This window comes from Phasianus colchicus, chromosome 4 (assembly GCF_987193195.1).
Source record: "Phasianus colchicus chromosome 4, bPhaCol1.hap1.1, whole genome shotgun sequence".
Lineage (NCBI taxonomy): Eukaryota > Metazoa > Chordata > Aves > Galliformes > Phasianidae > Phasianus > Phasianus colchicus.
In genome coordinates, this window is record NC_143439.1 from 42143603 (window position 1) to 42168986 (window position 25384).

Consider the following 25384-nt stretch of genomic DNA (forward strand, 5'->3'; position numbering starts at 1 on the left):
GAGTACAGCTTTATAGAGTTATTTATTATTTCTAAAGCAAACTTGTATTATTGATTCTTAATTCATGTTTTTTTTATTTAAAGGATAAAGTGTGCCACCTTAGGGCCACCAGTACAGGGAAGAGACTAGAAAGGGAAAATCCGAATGGTAAGTTACACTTTCTTTTGGCTTTCAAAACACCAAAGACTTGTAATGTTAATAAGTACACTGCTAAGGTTGGATGCAAAGCATTGGCTTCATAATGAGCGTAGTCTGCATCTTTTTACATCTAAGTTGGTGTAGTGTAGCCAGGACTTATGTGGGGTTGAGATTGCAACCCAAGAATGAGCTCAGTGAGAGTTAATGAGGGAGAAAATTTAGGAGGTCTTTGCAGCTCAGCTTTTCTGTTGTCATTATTTCCTACTGCTTTGTCAGATTAGATTAGATGATTCCTTTATGACAATTTACTTGATGACTTGGTATTTTATTTGTAAATCAGCTACCAGTTTGCACTTGCAAATTCTTGATGAGCTTTCTATTGCCACAATAGTTCAGATTTGTGATTCAATAATCAAAAGCTATACCATTAGTCATTTAAAATGCTTTTTACCTTTGTGATTCAATGCTCTCTGCAGCTGAATAAATCACCTGTACTTCCTGCAAATTATTTTGTTGTTATGAAAAGATTGTTTTGAGTGTTACTGGCTTTAGGCCTATGATTTCTCTAAACTTCAGTATAGACAAGTTCTTGGAGAAAAAACGTGGATTTTTTTGACACTGGATTTAGTAGTACAATCTTTGCATTCAAATTAATCACAAATGATATTTCTTTTTAGTACAAGAGAGGAAAAATAATCCACAGTACTGCTTTGATTTATTCTATTAGACAGTGTTATATCTACATAGACTCGATAGCTGAAATGCTGTAAATAAGTGAAATTTTTTACTGACCCTGTGGCAGAGTTGCAGTTCAGACTATTTTAGCTTGGTAGGGGTGCAGCAACCTGCAAACGAGTGGGCTGAGTCCTTTCAGCCTTCATATGGTGCTCAGAGCTAAAATCTATTCTCTGTAGACAAGGCAAATCTCACTGTGACATGAGATTGAATGTTGGAAAGCACTTGGCTGTAGGGTTTTCTTTCAAGGCCACATTAGTCTGGTCAGTATTGCTGTCCTCTCTCTAGCATTCAGCTAGTTAGTAAAACATACAGGCAGAAATGTAGTAGCAACACCGGAATTTAAAATTTACTGTAACAATGAGGCTTGTATTACCCAGTAACTCAGCTAATGATCACTATGTCCCCTTCTGATCTTAACCTCCTTGCCATCTGTTATGCTATTTTGTATTCTGTGATGAGTATAAAGCAGAAATACAATGGGAAGAATCATTATGTAGGCCCTGGTTCTGTCCAGCAGTACACTATCAGACATTTAAATCATTGAAAGTAAGAATTTTTTACCAGATGGAACTCCATCTACAGCTGGAGTATATTAATGATGAGTAAAGAAAGGTGTCAGAAAAAGCATTATCTAAATCCAGATATGAATTGCCTGAATCAAAGATAATTGCATTCTTTTCTCTTTAATAGTTCTAAGGAAAGCAGAACAGAGAACATTCACTTTTAAGACTTTTTGTACCATATGCCATTGAATAAGACAGTGCTATGGATGTTAGCAGTTTTCAGATTTGTTTAACAGACTGATTTTTACACCTCATATAGACTCTCCAGCTGTACCTTTAAAATCACGGGCTTTTGCTGCCATGTTCGAAATCAGGATTTGGATACCCATTTTCATAGGCTGTTCTTGAAGACTTGATTTGGAATTTAAACAGTTCATATCAAGAACCTGTTAGAAGAGGAATTTGATTTTTGGGAAGGAAATATATGCTATAGATAAGTGAGGAACATAATTTTTAGTTTCTTGATAAGTTTGATCTTCTTCCACTGTAATGAAAGTTATTAATGAGAACAGCAATAAGTTCAATCTTCCATTATAGCATTTGATGATATCTTGAAGTCCATGTCTCAGTTTGCAACAGTTTAATATAGGATCTAATAATGTGTACATTCAAAAAAAAAAAAAAAGAATTTGAAACAAAAAGGAAGGTCTGTCACACTTTGAGTGCAGTTTCTACAAAAAAACTATTTTAAGGACAACTAAATAAGCACTAAGCATGTAGAATGTTCATTTGTGGAAAAGTACAGACACTAATTAATCTCATTACCATATACTACATATACGGTCTTGTCCATAGGCATTTAATATTTTTTTTTTCCAATAAGGAATGTAAGTCAGCCATCAGTTCTACAATAATAAAGCTTTATTAAAATTTAATGAAAATACATCCTTGATCTGGGGACCAAAGCTCCATTTTCAAATGTGAGCAGCCAAGAAAATTGGGGGAGGTATTTAGGATTTTCCTTGGCAGCTTTCCTGAAAGTGCTGTAGCGCTGAACTAGAAGTAGCCTGTTGCCTATGGGAAAATTCATCCCTAAATTAGGCTTATATCTGATTTGGAAAGCCAGCAGAGACATGAGGCTTCTACAGGCATTTGGTATCCCTGTTTTGTAGCACACACCCATTTTTCAAAAACCTACACAATGCTTACCTGCACTTTTTAGGCATTTGAACTACCTCTATGGGCATTGCTTAGCTGTTTCTGAAAACGAGATTTAAAAATCTGCCTTCTAGTTCAGTTACATTATGGCACCTTTCGTGCCACATCCCACAGATTTAGTCATCCAGCATCTAAAAATAAGTCCAAGACTGCAAAAACTACATAAGATTCTTTAAGAATTGCCTATAGTTAGATAAATATCTCTTCATAGCTGATCTCTGTGGTATCTGGAACTTGGTCTTGTGTTAGGGATACAGAGCTTGCACAGTATTACTGAATCTTACTATTGCATAAGAAGATTACTCATCCAAATATGGACTAACTGGTACTCTGTTCCCCACTTATCGCAACAAAAACTGAGTAGTAGGTGTCATTGCTGGGTAAGAAGCAGGACAAAGGCCACAGAAGATGAACTCAGATGGACTTCAGAAGACTACATTATGCAAATATTAACCATTAAAAAAAAGCAGTCAGTAACTTACATAATAGTTTTAACTGAAGGTAGGTCTCAGGAAGCACATCAGATGCTTAGTCCTCCGGTGACACCTACGGGGCAAACATGCAATTCAGTCTCCAGCTCCTTGTCAAGACTGACACAGAAGGTGGGCTGCTGAGGAAGGCAAAGGGCTTTTTTCACAGAAATTTCACAGGGAACTGGACTGAAAAATATTTAATAGTGAGTAGGTACTTAGACAGCTGGTCATTAATAGCATCTCTCTGTCACTGAAAATGGCATTCGTATCCAAGAAATAACAACTTCATCACCCATTACTATGCAGAGATCCTCTCCTCTAAGGCACTGCATAAAGCCAGTCATCACTCCAGTAATAGCAACCTCCAGCAAAATTTCTTCTTCCAGGTTGTGATTTCCAGCTTTTTAGACACCTATTACAGTAAAGTTTAATTAAGTTTGCTTAACCAGCTGCCAAAGACCAAATCTCTTCCCCAGCTTTATCCAAAAGGCACACAGAAGAGCACTACTCAACTTTCACAAACTGTCAGCTCATTGATTAAGTTTGCTATCCCCAACACTTGGCTTTGATCCACAGCCCTCATCAGCACCTTGCTTTCTGTCCAAGTTGCTAGCAGACTGCTTAATCAACAGTTGACTCCACTCCAGCGTGCAGGTGGTGTCTAAGCAAACATTTCCTGAACCAGCACCTCAGTTGGAGCCTGTTAACCAATAGGAAGACAAACAAAGCCTCGCATTTTGACATGTGGATCGCTGGGAACTCAGACTACCTTACCTAATCCTATTATCCCAGTTGAAATAACTCAGCACTTTTTCAAGAATCTATAAACACTTGTACATGTCACTAGAGGGTGTGGAAGTCATTACAAAGAAAACAAGTTTTGTAGTTTTTTTTTCACTTAAACAGTACACATTGCAATCAGGACTGCCAGTATTGCAAACGTATTCACTGAAAATTTACAATGGTATCTGTTGGATTTGTGAAGTTACAGCTTTAGCCTGGTTTATTTCCAGCTTAAGTATTTTGTAGCTTCACTTAATGCTTACAGCATTAAATATGTAAGCATATACATAAGTAATAACAACATGGCAAACATAAATAACAAAAATCAGTTTCCTGCCCATCTGTCACCAAATCAGGCCTTTGTGAGTCAAGCCCACAGTTAAACTATTGACTAAAGAATTCAGAGAGACAAGTGACTTTTCTGTGTACCCTCACAAATGCACTCCTTTAACGACCCAAAGAGGCTATCCTTGCTGTTAAAAGCACAGAAGTACAAAACCCACCTCATGTCATTCTCCCACACAACACTCACCTATTTTTGTGATGCTCTATTACTCCTCTGCTCCCAGGGACACGTGCTTATATTTGAAGGAAAACACACAAAAGTGACTCATGTACATATTTTGTGAAATATTAACTTTGAAAGACATTCTGTACTGGCCTAATTTATCTCTGATATATACACGACTAGTCATTAATTGCATCTATTTCTTTTTAGCGTCCAATTAGGACTCCAGCAGAGAAGGAAGAGATACTTAATTAACAGAGGTAAGAGCATGTATACAAAAAAATACACACGACATTATTTGTCATGGAAACTAATGCTTGTGGAAGTACTTTTCATCAGAGTTCATTCACATAACAATAGAACGGAAGAACATCTCGATCAGAGGTCTGATTTCACACACAAAAAAAGAGAACATAACCATCAGACATCCTGGTTTATATTAGAAATTATTCTGTTGGGCTTCAACCTGTTCTTCTGACAGTAGGGCAAACATGCAAGCAGTTAGTCCACTAAAAGGTTAAAAGCTATGTTAGAGTGTAGCCCTACTTGCAGAATGTACACACATGTCAAACATATATCCAATATTTAAATTAAGTTGTATAGGTGGAAAAACATACAGAGTCGTACAGAAATGCTAATTAATCTGAACGCTAAAGGTCATTTTAGTGCTAAAAAACTTCCCTGTGGCGAGACATTCTCCCTGAACAGCAGGATTTCCTGATGTTTCTGTCACTGATTTTGGCTGTCTTACTTTTTGGCATCCAATAAGATCTGGAATAGTTTGTTTTGTTGTGATCTTCTACCTGTGTCTTTCTATGTATAATCACATAGTAGTTTAAAACTATATGTATACCTTTCAATGAAAATTGATCATTAGGCTTGCTGCTAAGAAATAAGCGTAAATAAATGTTTTAGAGTAGTCATCATTTTTGCTTGTTTACTTGTATATTTTAATCAGTTCTGTTTTCAGACTCTGTTCTGAGAGCAGGGTTACCAGGAACTGAACTCAGCTCAGCAGCTGAGGCTGTAGGCAGACTTTATGAATTATCTTGTATTTATTTTGAGTGTGGGACATAGTGAAATAATCACCTGGTAAATTTACTTTGATAATCCCTCATTTACTGACAATGATGAATGGATGTTGTTATAAGTTTAAGGCCAAGAGCAAGAATACCTGCATCTTTTTAGCATGTCTACAAGTCTTGTTCTCAAAATCTTTACAAATTTACGGTACCTCAATTTTCACAGGCACTGGATGTCCTTTGTTTGTTGGTCTCTACAACAACAGTCTGGGCAGAGCAGCTCCAAAAGTTCTATTTTCTTCTTCAGCTTCCTTGCTTTCTTTCAGATAAGTTTAGAAGTCGGTAGGGATACTGAAAATTTCAAAATTAAAGTTTCAGTTATGAACAGCATTTTGCATTATGACTTATAAAAGGGACCAAACGTGATTTGTTCACAATAACAAAATGATACAACTTACCTCAGAGGACAAATGTAATTTAGGTTTTGAATCAAATTAACTAATTATTTGCTTTTCCAACTTTTCCATGTCTGGAGAATGATATGTTTTTATCGATTGTAGCATTTGGAGATTTTTTGGTGGCACTGAAAATGGATGCCCTTCAGTGAGGTCTTTCCTGCTCCTCTTTTCCACATATAAAGGAGAGGGCAGTTTCTCCCAGTGAGAACTGTATTCCTCTCTCTCATTACTGGAGTACAGTGCCCACCATAAAACAGGTACTCCCTTTCCTGCTGCTTATCCTCTAACAGTATTTGCTTCTCCATAATTCTCATAAAACTAAAAATACCAGTCCTCTGACATGACCTGAAAATGAAAGAAATTGTCACTGCCTCTTCAAGAGGCAGCTCAACTCCAAACATGGTTTTTCGCATGGCTGTTCCTTTGAGTAGGGCTGAGGTCACCTACACCAAATGGCTAAAAAAAAGTTCTGAAGCTGGAGAAAATTGTCACAGTTAACAACTTGGTAATTGCAGAGGTGCTTGTAAACTGCAGACTGCTGATGTGAGATGAATTGTTCATGGACACAGGTGGAATTACCCTTAAATTAGAATAGGTGGTCTCTGTCAATTTTAGAAGGTGAACTGCGTGTGGGAAAACCTGGAAAATACAGTTTATCTTGCACATTCTGTACACTGTTCTTGTGAATTCTCCAAGTTCAGAGAATCTCTGCTTCTACAAATAGGCCTCTGTAGCTTTCTACTGTTTTCTGTCTTCAGACTGGTAAGGGACATGATAGTACAACAGCACTGAAGATGCTGCTAGTTGAAATGCAAAACATTTACATAGAGGCTCACACACCATAGCTGTAAAGAAGCAGAATAGCCCTGGTACATTGGGTTTGAAGATTTTTCCTTCCTCCTTTACCTTACTCACAGAAGGATCGCCTTAAGAGAAAAACAACAAGGTTTAAGAGGGAGTATTCATTTACCTGCATAGACCAGAAAACTTGTGTGTTTATGGTGAAGTTCAGAAGTCCTCTGAGAAACGATGTTTGACGTTTATAGTATCTGTGTCCTCCCTCAAAGTAATGAGAACAGTGTGTACAGTGCCTAGGAGGACTGGACCATTCCTGAAAGAAATAAATCAGTTAAAGTTAAAATCTGGGGAAAAAAAGAGTTGTCTGTTAGCAGTCCAGTACCAATTCCTACTGATGTATTTTCTTACAAGAAGTTGTGGAGGAATCTGAATGTTTAATTATTGCAAACCGTCAACTACTGCATTTCCATTGCTAATATCCCAATTTTCCAAACTAACAACAATGCAGAAGCTCTTAGTTATTCAACCACTCAGACCATCATACCTTTTGATCCAGCAGGTGGACTGCGTGGTTGAGTTTCTCACGCTCATTTCAACCATTACTATGTTTGATCTTATTCAAAAAGAAAAAAAGAAAGAAGTCCATTCAGTCATGAACGTTATTCATTATTTCTTACAGGGCAACTCTTCAGCCAGCTGGGCATCACTTTCCCCAGTCTGGCACCCTGTGTGGCTGCACCTCGAGAGGCTCTGGTGCTGGCACAGAGCACAGCAGTGCAGTCTCTCTGCACCACCAGCATTGTGGGATCACTCACGTGGGCCAGCTCTGGAAGAAGTCCACTATCACTTAAAGCAAATGAGTACGATTTCTTATGAAGTCAGCACTGAATTTCAGTCTTTCTTTGCCAACATTTTTGTCCAAATGACAGCTGAAGATATATATATATAAAAGAGATATTGCATGCTTTGATTGCTTTCAAACTGCTCAATTTTTCCATAATGGTTGACATTGTTAAGTAGATTTTATGCATAAAAGAGGAAGAAAATGAAAAGTTAGAGATTACAATTATTTAGAGATCATATTCAAAATTTAGTTTTTACTTTCTATTAGAACGTTTATGTATAAACTTTATGGAAACTTTATTTCCATAGGAATAAAAATTGTACTTTGTGAGTTTTAACACATATAGACAAAATGAAACTAATTTTCTAAAGTAAAACTGTACAAATTTAAAATGTAAATTAGTACTAATTATGTACTACTGCATTAAAGTAATTAAAATAATTGTATTTAAAGGAAAATATTTTGTCTCATAAATTGTTTAAGATCAAGCCATACCCAGAATAAACCAAAAAGAACTCTCATGGCACTTACAGAGCACAAGTGAAGACACAAAGTAGAGTTCATGGGTAGAATAGTCTGCATTTATGCAGTGAAATACTCCATTATTTAAGGGAGCGTGTGATGATACCAGAGCATGTAAGAAGGTTTGCTGATACACACAAGAGAAGAAAACGAACACATCCAACTTGTAGAGGGTATAAAAGAATATTTGATCTTTTAAGTAGTATCTCACAGAGACTTCTCCAACCCTTATGTCTGAACTTTTTGGAAACAGTATTAAAAAGCAGCCGAACATACGACTGTCTCAGAAAGCCTCACAGAGATCATAATCTTTACCCTCCTCTCAGTTGCTTGTTATTCACTGACATCTTCAGAAACCCAAGATTTTCAAAGCAAGCTCCCCATAAGGCATACTATAAGAGACTCAGAGTTTTGTTAGGAAAAACTTTATAATCAGAAACCTTCAACTTATGCACAACTCCTGATCCCTGGCTACATGTCAAAGTGACCAATATTTGGAAGGTGGGGGGGGGGGGTGAGTGGTGGTGGTGGAGGATTTGATGTTCAGACTTACGAGCCTTGAGGGTCATATTTCCTCCATTTCAATCACTAACTTACTGTGCCAAGAACCATTACAAATAAAAGCAAGCCAAAAAGACATTATTGGGATTTTATAATAATGAGAGAATCTTGCGGAGGAGCATTAGTGTCCACATATGGTTTTAGGCTAATTAAAATTCTATTTTAAATGGACTGATTAAACATTTTCAGGAAATTATCTGTTCTCTGGGGAAACCTCCCATTTCTGTGAGGAGCACTCCCACCAACACTGCAGATGTATTGCTATGAAGTTATAAATATTCAGTGACTGCTGTACCAACACAGCAGCACAGCTTTGTATTCTGTATGAAGACTTCTCTTGAGCTGCTTGAGCAACAGCAAAAGCCTTGAATTGTAAAATGCCTTCCAGATCTGGAATTACAGCCAGTGCTTATGACCTGAGGAACCTGGCCATGTGGACATGGAGCAGGATATATTACTTGAAAAACTTAAATGCATATAATCTGCTTTTTTGTTTTCCCCTCTCAAGCAATATCTCTTAAAAAAAAAAAAAAAAAAAAAAAAAAAGTGTTCATATTCTTATAAACCTGGCTAGTCAGAGTACCCTCCAGCAATGATTTCCAAAGAGGCCAAACATAAATTGAAGAAAAGAATACAAACCATGAAACATGTTGGTGCCTGGTCTTTACTTCTGATGCTTGTTGTTTGCTTCCATAGCAAAGGAGATGAAGGGACAGTTCTGGGGTCAGTTCTCTTGGTCCTCCAGGCAGGATCCACTCTGTACTACCACATGAGAGGCAACAGCTTCTTTGCCCCAGTAAGAGGGCACCTGGGAATCATTGATATTTGGGGTCAGTGGTAAGAAACTAAAAAACTTTATAAAGTTACATCAAGAAAACTTTAGAGGTTTCCTGGCAGACAAACTGGGAGTTATCAAAACCCCAAAGTTGTAATTCCCCATCAGGGAAAGCAAACAAAGTGCGCTCTGTCTTTTGTACATAGAAAAATTGGGATATATGATGTGTGGTACATGATATTCCACAACTTTCCACCCAGGGTGATTTAGGATTACCCATAACAAAGCACCTCATTCTCTGCTTTTGCTGCTTCATAGAAGTTTAGATCTGAGTGTACCAAGTACAGCAGTGCCAGTGTTACAGGCACTTCCTGTTCCAAGCCCAGCAGCTGGAAACACAACCAGGGAATTCCTTGTTCCTATAAGTTTAAGCACAGAAGAAGCTATTGTTACTTGGTAATAACAAACAAGTTTTTAGAATTTTAAAGGCCAAAGTCAACCCTCAAGAAGCACACTAAAGCCTCAATACCATAGATGAAATATAAAAATCAAAAAAGCTCCAGTAATCCTTCAACAGGAAGGGAAGGAGGCACAGGCACCTCATATTTTTCATCAGTGAAGCATTTGTTTGTAGGGAATTTTCACAAGTGAGCCCCAGCTCCCATAGACACTGACAAATGGCAGGCGAGCCCTCCCAGCCAGCACAAACACTTCTGTTTTTTAATCTCCCCATAATTTCCTAAGGCAACGTCATTTTCAGGCAACAAGTGCAGGAAGCATCTGACGGACACAATGTCTCACTGTTGCACAATAGAAATATAATAACAGTAATATTTAAAAGAGCTAAAGCTGTCACTGAGAGGACTTTAATCTTGAGCCCTATGTGCAAAAAGCAATAGCATTTCCAACTGCTGCAGCTCGGACTGCTCCTTGTGCCTCTGTCACAGAAGTACAGCTATGCCTCAGAATGCAGGTAGGTAACAAAAGGTCCAAAAAAAAGAAAAACACAACAGGGAAGATATACAGTTTACTTCATTTTAGGGAAGAAATATTTGCAAGGCCAAAGACTTGCCTTTATCACTGATCCTCAGCTGAGGGAGGATTTGACAGCAACAGCTCAATGCCTCCTCTGATAGCTGGCCTTTTAAAGGAGAACAAAAAACCTTTCAATAACTTACATTCTATATCTCAATTATACTGTTGCTGTACTACGAAATCTTTCTTGCCAAGGCTCATCACCTTCTAACAGAGAGGAAGTTCTGAAGTTCTGATAACCTAATGTGCGTTACTAACAGGAAACACCAATGAGTCTCATTTTAGCAGTGCATGAACAGTGAACTAAATCACAGGAACCTAAAAGCCCAGCTGACATGATATTCTGTTGCAGGTGCTCTGCAACATTATCTTCATTGTAAGCTAAAAGATTCACTAATTGAGCAATCAGCAACGTAAGACCACTCTACCCTTCCAGCTGTCAGTGTATAATCCATAAGCTCAACCAGTAATCTGTTCAACTGAAGTATTTTAAGCATGATAACATGCAAAAGAAATAAAACAATACATGCAGGTTCTCAGTGACCACTGACCTCACAGGGACATGGACGGCTCTGCTGGGATGCACCTTGCTGCAAGAGATGTTGCACTAAACCATCACTGCTCCTTTGCCACTGCCTGGGAGGTAACCTATGGCTCAGGCACAGTGTGCCGTCCACAAGGGTGCAGCGTGCCCTTGCTGGATGCTCACCCTACAAGCAGTGCAGCAACAATAGTGGGAAATAGCAGAACAAGAATGAAACTGATGTCCTGCTTTTATTTTATCAAAGAACTTATAACGCTTGCAGGAATTTATGAATCTCCTGCATCATATTTCAGCCTTGGTTGGAGATCTCTACCACGAGAAGAGCAGGATCAAATTATGAGAGCTGCCCTGACAGCTCTGGAGGGGCTGTTAATGCAGGAGCACCGAGCCACGCGTCCCCTTGGTGTGCCTAGCCAACATTCAGCCCGACCAACTTCAGCCTTCCCACAGCACTACTCAGAGATCAGTCTCTCCAGAAGCAGCCTCACAATGAGCCATCCCCAGTGAGGTTTTAGGATGTATTCTGCTTCACTTCAACGTTGATACATTAGGATCAAAATGTAGAGCTACATGAAGAGAGAAGGAAGAGTTCAGTGTAAACAGAAAATAGCCCTGTGAAGTGATGGCCACCTGGTCTTCCTAGTACCAGAAAGCAGACAACAGCCTAATCCAACATGACCACCAGTGCTCAACATCTGTTAGAAAAGCTTGGATGAGACACTTATTACAGACAGCACAGCCCAGGAATGGAGCTCTCAGATCTCAGCGCTCCCCTTCGCAGCACCCTGCACACAGACAGCAGAGGTTCCATGTAGGCAACAAACCACAGGAAGAGAGCACCTGGCACAGACACCTCTGTTTGGTACAGTCAGCAGTGCCAAGCAGAATCCCAAAGTGAAAAATACACTGCAGTTAGCTGCAGTTGTTTGCAGACAAGTGGAACAAGATGTGCTCGTACGGGATATCTAAGCCACATCACTGAACAAATAAAATCAGCTGAGGAGAACCTCTACCAGCAAGAATTAAGCTTACCACTGCCACCTATGCAGAGCATGCATCTATCTGCTGAAAGGATGGGAAGGAAGAATCACCAGAGCATAATCCATCTCTTGTGGGAAAAGTGACTGAAGATCTTCTCTTTTTCAGCATGAGATGGAAGAGCAGAGCAAAAGAAAGGAAAGAGAAGGCAGCATTCCATTCTGATCATTTCACTGCCACATCATTCCTTATTTTCTCCCATGCACCTAAAGTGGAAATTTACAAGACATGAACACATTGTGAGAGGAATCTTGGAGGAAAGATGCCCCAAAAAACACTCAGCAGGACTATCTATCCTCAGGTACCTTCTGTTTGGTGTGTCCTGCTGAGTGAGGGTGAGAAACAAGCTCCCTTCCTGTCACACAGTATGTGTTACCTCAATTTTTTATTTATATATATGTAATTGTATATATATATATAAAATTTGTAGCAGAAGTTGCATTAACAACATCCTGCATTCAGACTGTTGATCTGAATTCAGTCCCATTTCTTTTGCCCATTTTACATATGGATGTCACGTCTGCGTCTCATCACATGCCTTGCAAGAATACATGCTATAAACAAAACTGCACACCAGAGGTATGAAGTAAAAACAGACATAGCATTTACAGAATTAAGGTGAGAGCAGGATTCTAACAACAGGAGCTCTCTAGAGCTCAAGCTGATCTCCCAGTATAGCCTCAGAGAAAGCTGCACTTCTGCCATCCCCACCCCACCAGGCAACAGCTCCATCAAAACAGCAAGTAACACTTCCTGCAGCTGGTGCTGCACAACCCAACTGCTTGGCCTTGCCAAGAGAGCCAAGGGGCAGTGGCATGGTGTAAAGCAAGGTAAGTACACAGTTGGTGGATGCAAAACAGGCTTCCTTCCTCACTGAAACAAGATGGCTTAACCCCTGCATGGGACCCAAGGCCTACATACCCCTTGTGCTGAGAAGTTCTCTTCACATTTCCTTTCCAAAGCAATGACTGGTGGCCATCAGTCTCCCTTCAGAATCACAGTTAATCAGATAAAAGATTTCTGATGTTTTAATGGTAGAGAAAACAGCTTCCCATCTGCAGCACTAAGGCTTTCAGGCTGGAGATGTGCTAAGTACCCAGGCCCAGTGGTCACTGTCACCCTGCTATCACTCATTTTGTAGAATGACTGGTCTATCATTCACCTTTGAAGCTAGGATGTCTAACTCACACCAAGTAACACGAATTAACAGTTTTAATTGCACAAACTCATAATTTAAAGTGCTTATGGCACTACTGAGGAAAAGCAGCAACGTGACCTGCACAGCCCATCTGGCCCCCACCCAGCTGGAGCTGAGCGAATCCCCACTAAGTTACACACAGCTACGGCAGGCTCATTTCAGCAGCCCTCTTACACTTCAGCAAAATAGCAGTACAAAATGTAACTGCATTCCTGAAAAGTCACGTGGACTGAATTATGTCCAGGAGAGTGTGTGCCTTTGTTTTGGTATCAATGCAGATTGAGAGGAAGCTGCCATGTCCCTGGGAGAGCACAGCTCACTGCCTTGGTGCACAGCCCAGGTGCTACAAACGAGCTGGCCACCAGGAGCGCATGTTGGATATTTGGTTTGTTGTGTTTTGCATTGCCATTTTCCCCACCACGCACACAGCTGGCCGTAGGCATTTGATATATTATATTGTTTCCCAATTAGCATAAATTAAAATCAAACCTAATGAGAGTAGATTGTGCTACTTCAAGCTATCTTCTCAGCTATGGGAAAGAACGCAAACCCTCAGCCCCAGAGATCTGCACCATGGATGTCTCTCTCCTGCTCTGCCCTGATCCAGTGCTGCACATCTGTGTAAAGCACAGCTCAGCCACTCCCTCCTCCCATCTAAGCTCAGTACATGCCTGGAGGAAGAGAAGCCAATATCACACCCACGTGCTTCTCCTCCTGCCTGGCTGCCCTCTCAGCAGGTATGAAGGACACATCCATCTCCACAGTGAGGCAGCTAACACTGAGGCTGAGGGTTTTATTTTAATCTCTTCCCTTAACCTTTCTGTGTGCCCAGCTGCAACACAAAACCATCTCGGGGCGGAAAGCTCCCTTTTAATATAGGTACAGACCCCAGATACTGACTGCCAAGCTGAACAAAGTGACTGCATGCCTGTTGTGCCTCCCTGATCGATCTGTTCGCTGAATGCTTCTGGCTTCGGGATATTGGGGCACCCGAGTCATTCAGCAGCTCTCACACTGCTGAGCACTCCTTACTCAGAGGGTGGTAAGGCACTGGAACAGGCTGCTCAGAGAGGTTGTGGATGCCACATCCCAGGAGGTGCTCAAGGCCAGGCTGGATGGAGCCCTGGGCAGCCTGCTGTATTGGGTGGCAAATGTGCCCACTGCAGGAAGGTTGGAACTGGATGATATCTGAGGTCCCTTCCAGCTCAAACCATTCTGCAATTCTATGAGTACCTAGCGGGAAGCTGAGCGAAATGTGCTGTGCCATGGGAGCTTAGGAAATCCAAACATGCTTTGGAAAGCATTAAGGCACTACCCCACCACAGAAACAAAGGCATGCCCAAAACAAAACCAACCTGAATTCCACTGGCTGGGGGAGTGAAAACTGCTCACTGCTCTTTGTGCTTGTGTACATCATTATAGGGAATGCATTACAATGGTGGGCGAGCCAGCTTCAAGCCTCCTCCTTCCACCCACAGCTCCTGCAGCATTTACCTCTGTTCCATCACTCATTCACGCTCCCTCAGCCACTCACCCACATACACTCCTTGCTGACAGCACAGCTGTACGCATGCATTCAGAACTACAGGAACTGCCTTTGTAATTCTGGTATTGAGAGAACAAGCAGCAGCAAGAGCAGGCTCTGAGGGGCTGTGTGGGACAGACCTCTGCAGGTGTACGCCGCACGCTCATGCAGCGTGCACTCAGTCCAGCTAACTGATGCAAAACCTGACTGAAACTGAAACAGCCCTTGGGGGCTCTTTGCAAGAGCAAGTTCTGGCTAATTTTAGATCTGAGACGGCATCAGTAACCATCAAATATGGGAAGTGGGGTTTTCAAAGAAGCTGAAGGCAGCTGAAATCAGTGAGAATGAGCTGTTTTTCCATGTCCTCTTGAAGAGCTCAGCCCTGGCGGCTATGGGAAAGGCAGATCCCCACTGCAGTCTGCAGTGAGAGGTGATCCTGCTCCCCAAGCAGGTCACACTCTTCTTCCCAGGGACAAACATGGCCTGCGTGCCCAGGTGCACGCTGACCTGGGGTTCAGGACAGGCTTCAGGAGAACAGTTCTGCCTCACAAAGCAAAGAACATTGACCCAGCAGCAAGCTGTACGAACAGCCCTGCAAGTGCTATTCCAAGCTCCCAGAAATCCACATTATGAACCTGGGTGTCACCAGCATGACATGATATATACAATAGCAAAGGGAAGATGCAATGTGGCACAGACACAGAGCACAACAGCAGGAGCAGCACGGTTCCTCTACTTTGTCTTCATTATTTGACAGTTTGCCATCTCTCCAGGATGAAGCCCGCAATCTCTTATCAGCAATGTGCTCAGCTGATTGCAGCAGCACAGACCACAGTAGATTCTTCAGTAACCAGAGTGTAACAACCCCCACTGTAGCTGCAGATTGGAAGTGCCACGTTAATCGATTTGGGTCTCGGGATAGGTGTGGGCTGCTCATGAATCACCGCACCTCAGCGCAGCAGAGGGACTGGATCACAACTCAGCCATATAACCAGCAGCACACACCATACAGCAACACGATAAACAAAGCATGAAAAAAAAAAAGGCATTATCAGAAGAAGGCTTTCAACCCCAAATACATGAAGCAAAGCTTCATATAATCATACAGACCATTAAATAAATACACCAATCTCAAACATGGTGTTTATCTGCTAGGGATACACTTCAAAATTTACATGCATTTTAAATGAAACAAGGAGGAAAGCGAGGGATGCTCTCACAGTTACCATGCAGCCGAGGTTCAGGCAGCAGGGCCTGTCAGCACAGTGCAGCAGTTGCCACACACAGCATGATCCCACATTGTTATGAGCCATTGTGCTTCTCCTGGGGCGTCACAGCGAGTGCTGTTGCCATTCCCCCATGTGTTCCTGGAAGATCGGGTCCCTGTAGCTTGAACACTAGCAGGGTACAAAGGCATTAAGCTCTGAGATTCATCCCAAATCTAAGCACCGTCCTCAGAGCCCAAAGGACACATTTGCCCACTGCCTCACTTGAGCATCTTGGCTTCATCCTAAGGCACCAAAACCTGCATACACTGTACGAAGGATCAGAATACCCATTTGTAAGGAAATAAGGGTGCAACACATACAAAGCCAGTTCTGAGTAGCACAACACAAAACCCGTGCTCATTTAGTAACACAGCCTCCCCAGGCCTTCTCAGGCAATTAGCAGTTTCCATCTAACTTAAAAAAGCATAATGCTGCTGAAACAAGAAGCAAGGCTAAGACAACAGCAGTACAGCACATGCTGGTGTACCATCAGGACAGAGTGCACAAGAGGCTTTGAGCAAGTTCCCATTTTGATTATTTTGTCTGAAATTGTTCACTTGTTGCTGAAATGTGTGGCAATTTCTCAGCTTTTCGGCTGGCTGCATCACAGGGATGGCTGCATTCCCACCATCCACAACCACTGCAAGCCTCCTGGAGTCAAACTCTACACTGTGAAAGGCATTCAACAAACATAAGATATTTATTAGCAGCAGCAGGGGAAGTAAATAATGGGATGGAGGAACACCCTTCCTACGCTTTCAGATATTTAAATAAATGAGGCTTAAAAGCCATTTATTTCAGAATCGCTGTTGCCAGTGATTAACACGTTATAACTACTCAGCCTTGTGTTAATCTCTCCGGGCAGACAAGGAAACATCGCACTAACCTACACTGTTTGTTCATAATTTCCAAACTGAATCTTTGCTATGTTACCCTGAGGCCCAGAGGTCCAACACAGATGGAACTGCTTTTTCAGATGCCCATGGCTCAAGACTGGCAGGTTTTGAGTTAGCACCTAGTGCTAAATGGCATGGCTTCTCATTGTGCTCACTGCAGAATGGGAATTACCAGAGCAATATCACTAGCTGTGCTAGAAAACTGTTTTAAATTTAACAGTATTGCCAGGAACATCCTTTGTATATAACATATATGCCTAAATTCTTTTTAAATTTTGACAAATTGTTCTTCCATCAATAGCATTCTTGCAAATAGCCAACTCCCTACTTGGCATCTTCAGCTTCTTTTCAAATCTGTCTCATAACAGAGAGCTCCTTTAGTTAGAACTCTTTTTCAAAGTGCTCACAACAAAGAACACAGATCAGTGCTACAGAGATTCCAACCCACATCAGGTGGGGAGGGTTAACTGAGACTGCTCGGGGAAACCTGCAAACACTGACTCCAGAGTTCCAACAATCAGCTCAGATAACTTCAGAGCAGCATTCAGGTGTGATGTAGTGATAGAGCAAGTCTGTTAGCAAGGCTAGAGGAAAAAAAAAAAAAAAAAAGCATTACAAGCTTCAGGAGAAGTGAAGTCATAAGAAGATGAGATGCCAGGCTGAATTCACATTGTCAAATCAGGCACGTACTTTTCTCTCCTGTTCAAGTAAAATATACACTCTGCAGGAGCCTGGATGAGAAAGTTGGAAGAAACATCCACCCATCACTGTGATTTGTTCATCGAGAAATTCTGCTGAATCTGCAGTTGTTGCTAAAGCAACAGAAAGCTTATACTGAAGCAAAAAAAACTGATGAAGGATTAAAATTGACAACATACTGCTATTTCTGAAAATTAGATAACGTGCATCACCTCCACACACCCAATCTTGAAATCTACTGTCTTCCATGTTTTGCACTATGGGATAATTGTGCAAGAACAGTGAGTTTGAGATTAGAAAGTCCAGTAAGAAAATGCTGGAATGTGTGTAAAGATATAGAAAGAGTAATCTTGACATGGCTATTAATTGTACTTTCAAAATATGAGAGAGTGTACCCAAAAGGCGAGATTAAGAAGCAACAGAAAGAAAATACCTGTAGGTTAGCCAGTGAACCTCTTGCTAAAAATATAGCTGAGACCAACAATATACCAACAGAAAGAACATTTGACATGCATGGCATAGCTGATTAGATTCGTACCTTCATAAGCATACCTCAGGACACAAGCTAGCCACTGGCTGTTTTTTCCTACTAGGGGATGGGGGGAGGAAGAGGATATCTATCTGATTACCACTGCTGTACTCTGCTCTTGTTTTACTCTGGAACCAGTGAAAACATAAGTGAGGAATCCCAAATTTTGTTTGAATTCATCCCCAGGATTATCTGCGATATGCTTAATATTGTGGCTTAATTTCTTAAAGATTAAGGAAACACAATGTCTGTAGATTAAAAAAAAAAAAAAAAAAAGGGTTACAAGCCCATGGTAGTGAACACATGCACCCTATGTCCTTTTGAAATCCCCTGAAAAGTGAGAAGAAACATATGGCTTTGTTACCAGGAATCAGTGCTGGGAGTATATTTTGAAAGTGGAAGTTGAGGCCATAGGTCTTATCCTCCCTCACAGCACAGCCTACCACGAGCAGCAAGCCATCCTGCAGAACAGCAGGAAGCAGCAAGATGGGGTGGCATTACGCCATAGAGTGCTGCACAGAACCTGCCTCTGCGCTTCCGAAGCGATGCAGGGGCTACCAAACCCCTTAGCAACATCAAACCAGCAGGAAGCCAGAGAAAAGGCTCAGCAGAACTGCACAAGCAGATCTCATTCAAAGCAAATCCTGATTTGGAGAAGCTTTACTGATCGGAACACATTTATGTCAGTATTTCTTTGCCATCTAATATTTTGCATAATGCCCCAGAAGCAAAAAAAGTAATAAATCATTGCATGAGGCAAATTTGTTAAGAGTTACGAGGAGTACCACTAATTGTTAAGGCTTCAGTTTCTTCAGAATTTACTTCAAGTATCTGGAAAGTGATGCACTGTCACTCATCCCTCCCTACCCGTTCTGCAGTAGTATGCAACCTCAGGAATCTGTGCTCATGCTTCATCTCCCTAAGAGCTAAATGAGTCTGGAAAGAGAGTATTTACTATGGGTTAAAATGTAATTGTGCTTGATACCTTCTTTTCACTTTGATATGTTTCATCCAGATCCCTCTTCCTCCACTAAAACAAAAGGAAACATTTTATTGTTTTCATTCCAAGAATGGTAAACAACTCCAAATTAACTCTCATTTCCTTCCTTTTCAACTAATCAGATCTTTATTATGCTTTTGTTTGTTTTGTTGTCATTGTTTTGGGTTGTTGTTTTTGTTTTTTTAATATCATTGTTAAAGATGCACATACACAAGAACTTGACTGATTTTCCAAATAATCCATTACACATAGGATAAGCCATCAAATTAGAGCAATTTATTGCAGTAGGAAGGCAATAAAGATATTCACCATTTCATTCTACACCTCCAGATCATGCCTTCTATATCAAGAAACCAACAAAATCTTTGGTAAGAATTTAGGTCAGGTTAGTAGCCTTATCTTCTTTACAACACATAATCAAGTTGTTTTGTTCATTTGTTCTTTAATATAAAAGAATGATATGCCATTTGTGTAAATATGAATTCAGTGGAACCTTATGGAATACATACTAATTTTAGCATCCTTGACAAAAGGTGTTTTTTTTTCTTAATATACATGTAAAAATGTATTCACCTGCTTTTATAGTGAAGTCCTATTTGCATTATTTTTATATCACAAAAATATTTAACTTTCCCATCCCCCATTTTATTTTCCTTTTATTCCTTCCATAAAGCTATTGCAACCAGATTAGTCCAGATCTGCAAGCCTTGCCTTTTGAATTACCCTGATGTTACATGTATTATTTATAATCTTTTGACAAAAAATTTCCTCCTAGAAGACACATTGCAAAGGTGTTTTCCATATAAAGAAGACTAAAAGCACCAGCTAGTACATACATGACAGCATTTAAGTGGAGCCTTATTACTAAACCTCTCCAATCTTGCACTTTGGGCAGTGATTCACAATTGTGCAGTATTGCAGTATTTTTCTTTAATTCTACTGTTGTATATGATGTATATGTTTTTTACAGGCTGAGAGAGCTGGGCTTGTTCAGCCTGGAGAAGAGAAGGCTGCAAGGAGATCTTATTGCAGCTTTGCAGCACTTAAAAAGGGATTATAAACAACAGAGGAATCAACTTTTTACAAGGGTAGACAGTTACATGACAGTGGGGAAAGGTTTTAAGCTCAAGGAGGAAAGGTTTACACTGGCTATCAGAGGGAAGTTCTTTACAGGGAGAGTGGTGAGGTGCTGGAATGGGCCGTCCAGACAGGGTGTGCATGGTCTGTCACTGGAGGTGTTCAAGGCCAGGTTGGATGGGGCCCTGAACAGCATGGCCTAGTATCAGATCTGGAGGTTGGTGACCCTGCCTGTGGCATGGGAGTTGGAACTTGATGATCCTTAAGGGCCCTTCCAACCCAGCCATTCTATGATTCTGCGAGCAGTGAGGCAGTGGCATTGTTTGCTAATTCGATATACAAACATGACAAATCAGAGGAATTTGCCTCATTTCAGTGGGTATCATGGATTTCAGTACTAAGTCTGTAAAGGCATGGAAAATTTTACTTTGACAACAAGAAAATTCAGAAGAGTTTCTAGGATTACCAGGGAGCTGTTCTGCACTACCTAAGGCTACAAGTTAGAAATGAAGCTTACAGCAGCTGACTGCTGTTCTTCTAAGCACATTCACCTTTCCTAGCTGCTGCACAAGTTGGTGAGGAAGCAGGTTTCACTAAGTCCATACACTACTACACCCTCCCTGTTTCTCCCAGCCCTGCTTTCCAAGACTAAATTTCTTTTTCCCATCCACTCACCTTTCAAATTCAAAATGTTGTGCATTTTTATATGCATATTTTTCAAAACTTTCTGTGGAGAGATTGGAGAAAATCCACCCCACCATTTACCACTGCTAGCATGAAATCTTGCTTGGGTAAGAGGCTTCCACTCAAAAAACAGAGGAACATTCTATTACTCTACCTCAGGGCTGCTTTGAAAATAGGATGCAACTAGTTTAGCAATTTTCACTGAAAACAGTTGTGCTGTTGCTATTGTAAGTTACTGCCTACAGAAACAGTGATTTAGCTTACTCTACAAAGAGAGAATAGCACATGATAGGGATAGAGGATGAGAAATATAATTTAGAGACACAAGAAGATGGGGAAAAGTCTTAGATACACAGTTTACAATGATAGTACAGGGGTCAGTTCATTCCCTGCCATTGCTACTCCTGTCCTTCCTACCCTTTGAAGCCTTTTTTTTTTTTTTTTCCCAGATGAGAAAGAACACATTTGGTTTCCTTACTTTCCTTTTCTCTTTCCTTCCTCCGCCCACACCCTGAAAACCAGCTCAGTGAGTTGCCAAGGATTATGAAAAGGCAGTTAAGCTAGCTGCAAGAAAAAAGCTACAGCCTGTACTTTGCAAAACCTGGGATGCATTTCTGCAGGAAGAACGTACCTGCCACGGATTCACATATCCTGAGAAGCCATCCTATGCATTCATTTCACCAGTGTAATAAAGAAATCATATTTTTCAATACTTTCCACTGTGAAAAGTCACAGAACAAACATTTCTTGAGATATCTTACCTTTACCCTTGGAAGATGAAAAATACATTGAGCTTTCCTTTAAAAAGGGAAACATCTAACAAGGACAAAACCGCTCTGTTGAAATGACCTCGAGTCTATTTCAAAAGTCTAGCCCCAAATCCGTTCTGCTATTTGTCAACAACGGTTCTGTCAGTGAAGGGTTCTTGTGGGATAGCCCACCAAAAAGACAGATCTGTTTTCAGCTCTTATTTAGAGATTGCTTTATGACCTAACCAAGTGACTAAAGTCTCAGCAGCATTCTGTAAATGATATATTTGATATAAAAATAGTTATTTATACTACAATAGTGTCTGCATTAGACTACAGTGAGCAGAGTTGTGCTTTCAGACCATGATTATCTGTGCCTAAAGCAGTTTGCAAGGGGGAAAGGAAGTGCACGCTCTGTGTTCACATGAGCTAACATCACAAAAAAAAATGATGAGCAACATGTGACAGAGCACATTGTTTATTTGCACAGTAACACAATAGACTACTGTGGCAAAAGTAGATGTGAGCTCCCACACTACATCCTATGTTTCACTGGTTAGAGGCATAACTTCATTTTCAGTACGTATTTAATTTTGCAGTGAGTTTGCCACTTCTTCCACACAGCATTATTTCTCACAGTAAGAAGCAAGGTAGTTAGGATAATTGTCTGCATAGGAAACATAACTGATAGCAAATTTTGTTCAGAACAGCAATCTGTCTGGAAACACAGGACATTGCTTGCAGCACATGAATGCATCACACTTGTTTGACAGTATAGTGTGATACAAAAGCAATGTGTTTGAACAGGAAGAAAGGATATCAAGACAAATATATAAGTGAGGCAACTCTCTGAAATGAGCTTTAGTATTTCTAAGGCATCTGCAAACAGCAACACAGAAACAGGCAGAGCACTGCTCGGTGCTATGCAGCCCAGGGTACAGCCATCTCCCGTTTAGAACCACAGTCCTTTAGCCAAAGCCATGGTACTGCTGTGTGCCAGCTCTTAGCCAGTAGTAACTGAGAAACAAGCGATCTTTCATTTGCCAAACAGTAAAGCCCACATAGAATGATCACCGAGCAACAGTCAATATGTTACAAATCTGAATTTGTTTCACAGTCATTCTCTCAGAGGCATGAGATCTGCTGGATGCATTTAAGAAATCTGGACTAGCCTGGGTATGGAAGAGGCCACATTATGGAACAAGCACAGGTCTCAAAGAAAGGACTTTCTCCCTACTGCTAGGCACTTCCAGGCAAAAAAGGAGTTGAAATGAATGATTTTTAATCATCGAAATCTCTCTGCTCCTAGTGGCTCCCATGTGCCCAAAGAACAATGCTGTTCTGCAGCAAACAAATCTTCCATCTTCCTTACTGGTCTTCCAAGCCTGCCCACACTAGCTGTGATAGAAATCACTGAAAAGGCAAGAAGCGGTTGGTCAAAATAACAGCAGGCACAATGAGAAGAGGATGCCACAAGAAAAGTAGAAAATTCACAGTTTGGCAGTTCCAAGACAAGTTCTCTTGGCTGGTATCTTCACCTCTTTAGTAGCAAATTGCACCAAGACCCTTAAAAGCAGCACTGCCACCCTAGGTTGCAGTCAAAGACTGGATTATTCGCATAGCTCTGCTCAAAAACAAAAGTATCCAACTCTGATAAGGTCAGTAAGAAATAAACCTTGCTTTGCAATGTGCTCCAAGCAACATGAGGCACAGTATTTTATATCCTTTCAAACTTTAAGGATATATGAATAGAAGACAATGCTTTGAAAAGCTCTCTGATCTCACATGGATAAGAATGAAAGCCCAGATGATGTAAGAAAATAACTCATTCCCCAGCAGCATAGCTCTTGGGATGCCTCCAGCAGGTTTGCTTGTTGCTGTCAACTTTTTTCTGGGAAACAGAATGGACCCACCTGGGGTGATGCTCAAACTAGCCTTCCTTGCACTGTCAAAGCAGAGTACAAGATGGAGAAATAAAGGTACAGGATGCACCAGCTGGCTTTTAAAAAGAGCTTCAATGAAGATAGATTCCCCCATACCAAACATTCTTAATAAGAAAGGTGCTATGCCTGATCAATGATTATGTTCAGAACACACAGGAAGTGGAGAGGGGAATTTCATACTCTTTATAATTATGATTTTAAATGGTCTTATCATCACAGGGTCTGAGTCATGCCAGGCAGGATGGGAATGTGGCTACTGAATCTTATGTTATTAGGATTAACAGGTCTAAATACCTCTGAACACAGGTCACAGCTGCCCTAGAAGTCAAGTCAGTTCATTCACAAGCAGATTGCTGCCTTTTGTACAGATATAAAGGCTGAAAAACTATTGCCTACCAGCAACCTCCCATCACGTCTTTCATAACCTACTTACTCTCATCCACACGTGGACTTCTCAGCCTAAATACAGGCTGTTACTGAAATACAGCCATAACTGGTACCAAACTTTAAGTCTTTAACATGTTCACTTGTATTTTTATAGGGAATGGTTCATTTCCTTGTTTAAGCTCTCCGTGACAGGAACTGCCACTGTTGCCAAAGGAATTATTGCTTTTTGGAGCCAAATTAACTTTTAATCTAATGAAACTGAACACAATGACAATGCTCTTTGGTGAGACAAATTTCTCAAAAGATCTGTCTGTCTGTAAGAAGTGCTAACTAATTCTCTGCGGCTACAAAATACAGTCTAAGTTGTGGCAGATATCACTATAAACTTGATTGTAATTGAAGCCAGCACAGACTAGAAAATTCAGATCAATGTGTGGGGTTGCATAGGCAGTATGCTCAGCCCCTTCTACAGTTGCAGCTCAGTACAATTAATACATGCACACTCGCATACTTGGGCTCAGGAAAGACTAGAAAAATAGATTAAACTTATGCATTTGTCCTGGCAGAAAGCATTAATCTCTTGAGATTCACATATGCACTACTTTAGCACTAACTGCTTTTCAAACAAATTCTCGTTTTTCAGCATGGTAAGCAGGTAGGCAGCAGAGTTCAGTTAACCTCAAAGCCAGCAAGCTCTGCCTGAAGTCATAAGTAGTGCTAGGTTCACTTAAGCCTCAGGCTGAAAAGGATGAACATGAATAAGAATTTCGGCACATGCACAGTTAAGACAAATATCAAGTCTTAAAGCTCATGAGTCAGCAACTCTAAATACTCTGCTGTATATTCAGCACGATCTCTCAAGAACAGCTTTTGGATAAAGTAGGCCTTAGCATAGCATGCACTTGCTGTCCGTAGGAAGCTTCCACTCACCTCCACATGAGCAAAATGAATGTTCAATAAGCCTTCTTGTCTATCATACAGATACATTCTGTTTACTTATTTAGAAGTCTGCTCTCTCTCCTCCTGCCTAGGTAGGTACTCAGCAATTGCTGCACTCCTTTAATATAGTTGGAATATTTGAAGCATGAACCAGAAGATAATATTGCACTCACTGTTTTGTTAGGTGTTTTATGATAGATTATACTCATTAAACCTGTGATTACTGTTTGCATTTATTGTGTTCCAAGGAAGGATTACAAAACAATTACCAATTCCACAGACCTGCTAGAAGGCTTAATTGCAGATTTGCTGTATTCACATCACAAATTAAAACAGCAGCAAGTTACGTTCTTTTGGCAAAATTAAGGTTTGCCCACACACATATTTTTTTCTACTAGTTGCTCTCTGTCTTACCATACTTTATTAGGCACTCCAAGTATGCAAAAGCCTCTATATCTATACACTATGCTTCAGGAATCAGAAAAGGAGAAATAAATGTAGTTGTACAAGAATATTAAATTATTCACTGTAG

The 25384-nt window shown here is 40.6% G+C and overlaps 1 protein-coding gene and 1 long non-coding RNA gene across 5 annotated transcripts in view; one reads left to right on the top strand and one right to left on the bottom strand.

The window, feature by feature from the left end:
- Positions 1–7900, top strand: part of BANK1 (B cell scaffold protein with ankyrin repeats 1) — a 129491-nt gene extending 121591 nt beyond the window's left edge. For 2 of the 3 annotated variants that reach the window (XM_031608836.2, XM_031608837.2), the window contains exons 13-15: positions 84–147; positions 4572–4621; positions 7319–7900. In XM_031608836.2, coding sequence (XP_031464696.2) covers positions 84–147; positions 4572–4582 — 75 coding nt within the window. In that variant the 3' untranslated portion in view covers positions 4583–4621; positions 7319–7900. The remainder of the gene's footprint in view (positions 1–83; positions 148–4571; positions 4622–7318) is intronic. The other variant, XM_090139326.1, reaches the window with a different exon arrangement.
- The window catches only part of LOC116238909 (uncharacterized), a 60275-nt gene that overhangs the window by 25632 nt on the left and 9259 nt on the right, over positions 1–25384 (bottom strand). The window contains exons 1-6 of one of the 2 annotated variants that reach the window (XR_016466140.1): positions 9632–10108; positions 9206–9374; positions 6812–6952; positions 5596–5734; positions 3660–4431; positions 3080–3143 (exon numbers count right to left, since the gene is read on the bottom strand). This is a non-coding gene — a long non-coding RNA (uncharacterized LOC116238909). Of the gene's footprint in view, positions 1–3079; positions 3144–3659; positions 4432–5595; positions 5735–6811; positions 6953–9205; positions 9375–9631; positions 10109–25384 lie in introns of those variants that run through there. The other variant, XR_016466139.1, reaches the window with a different exon arrangement.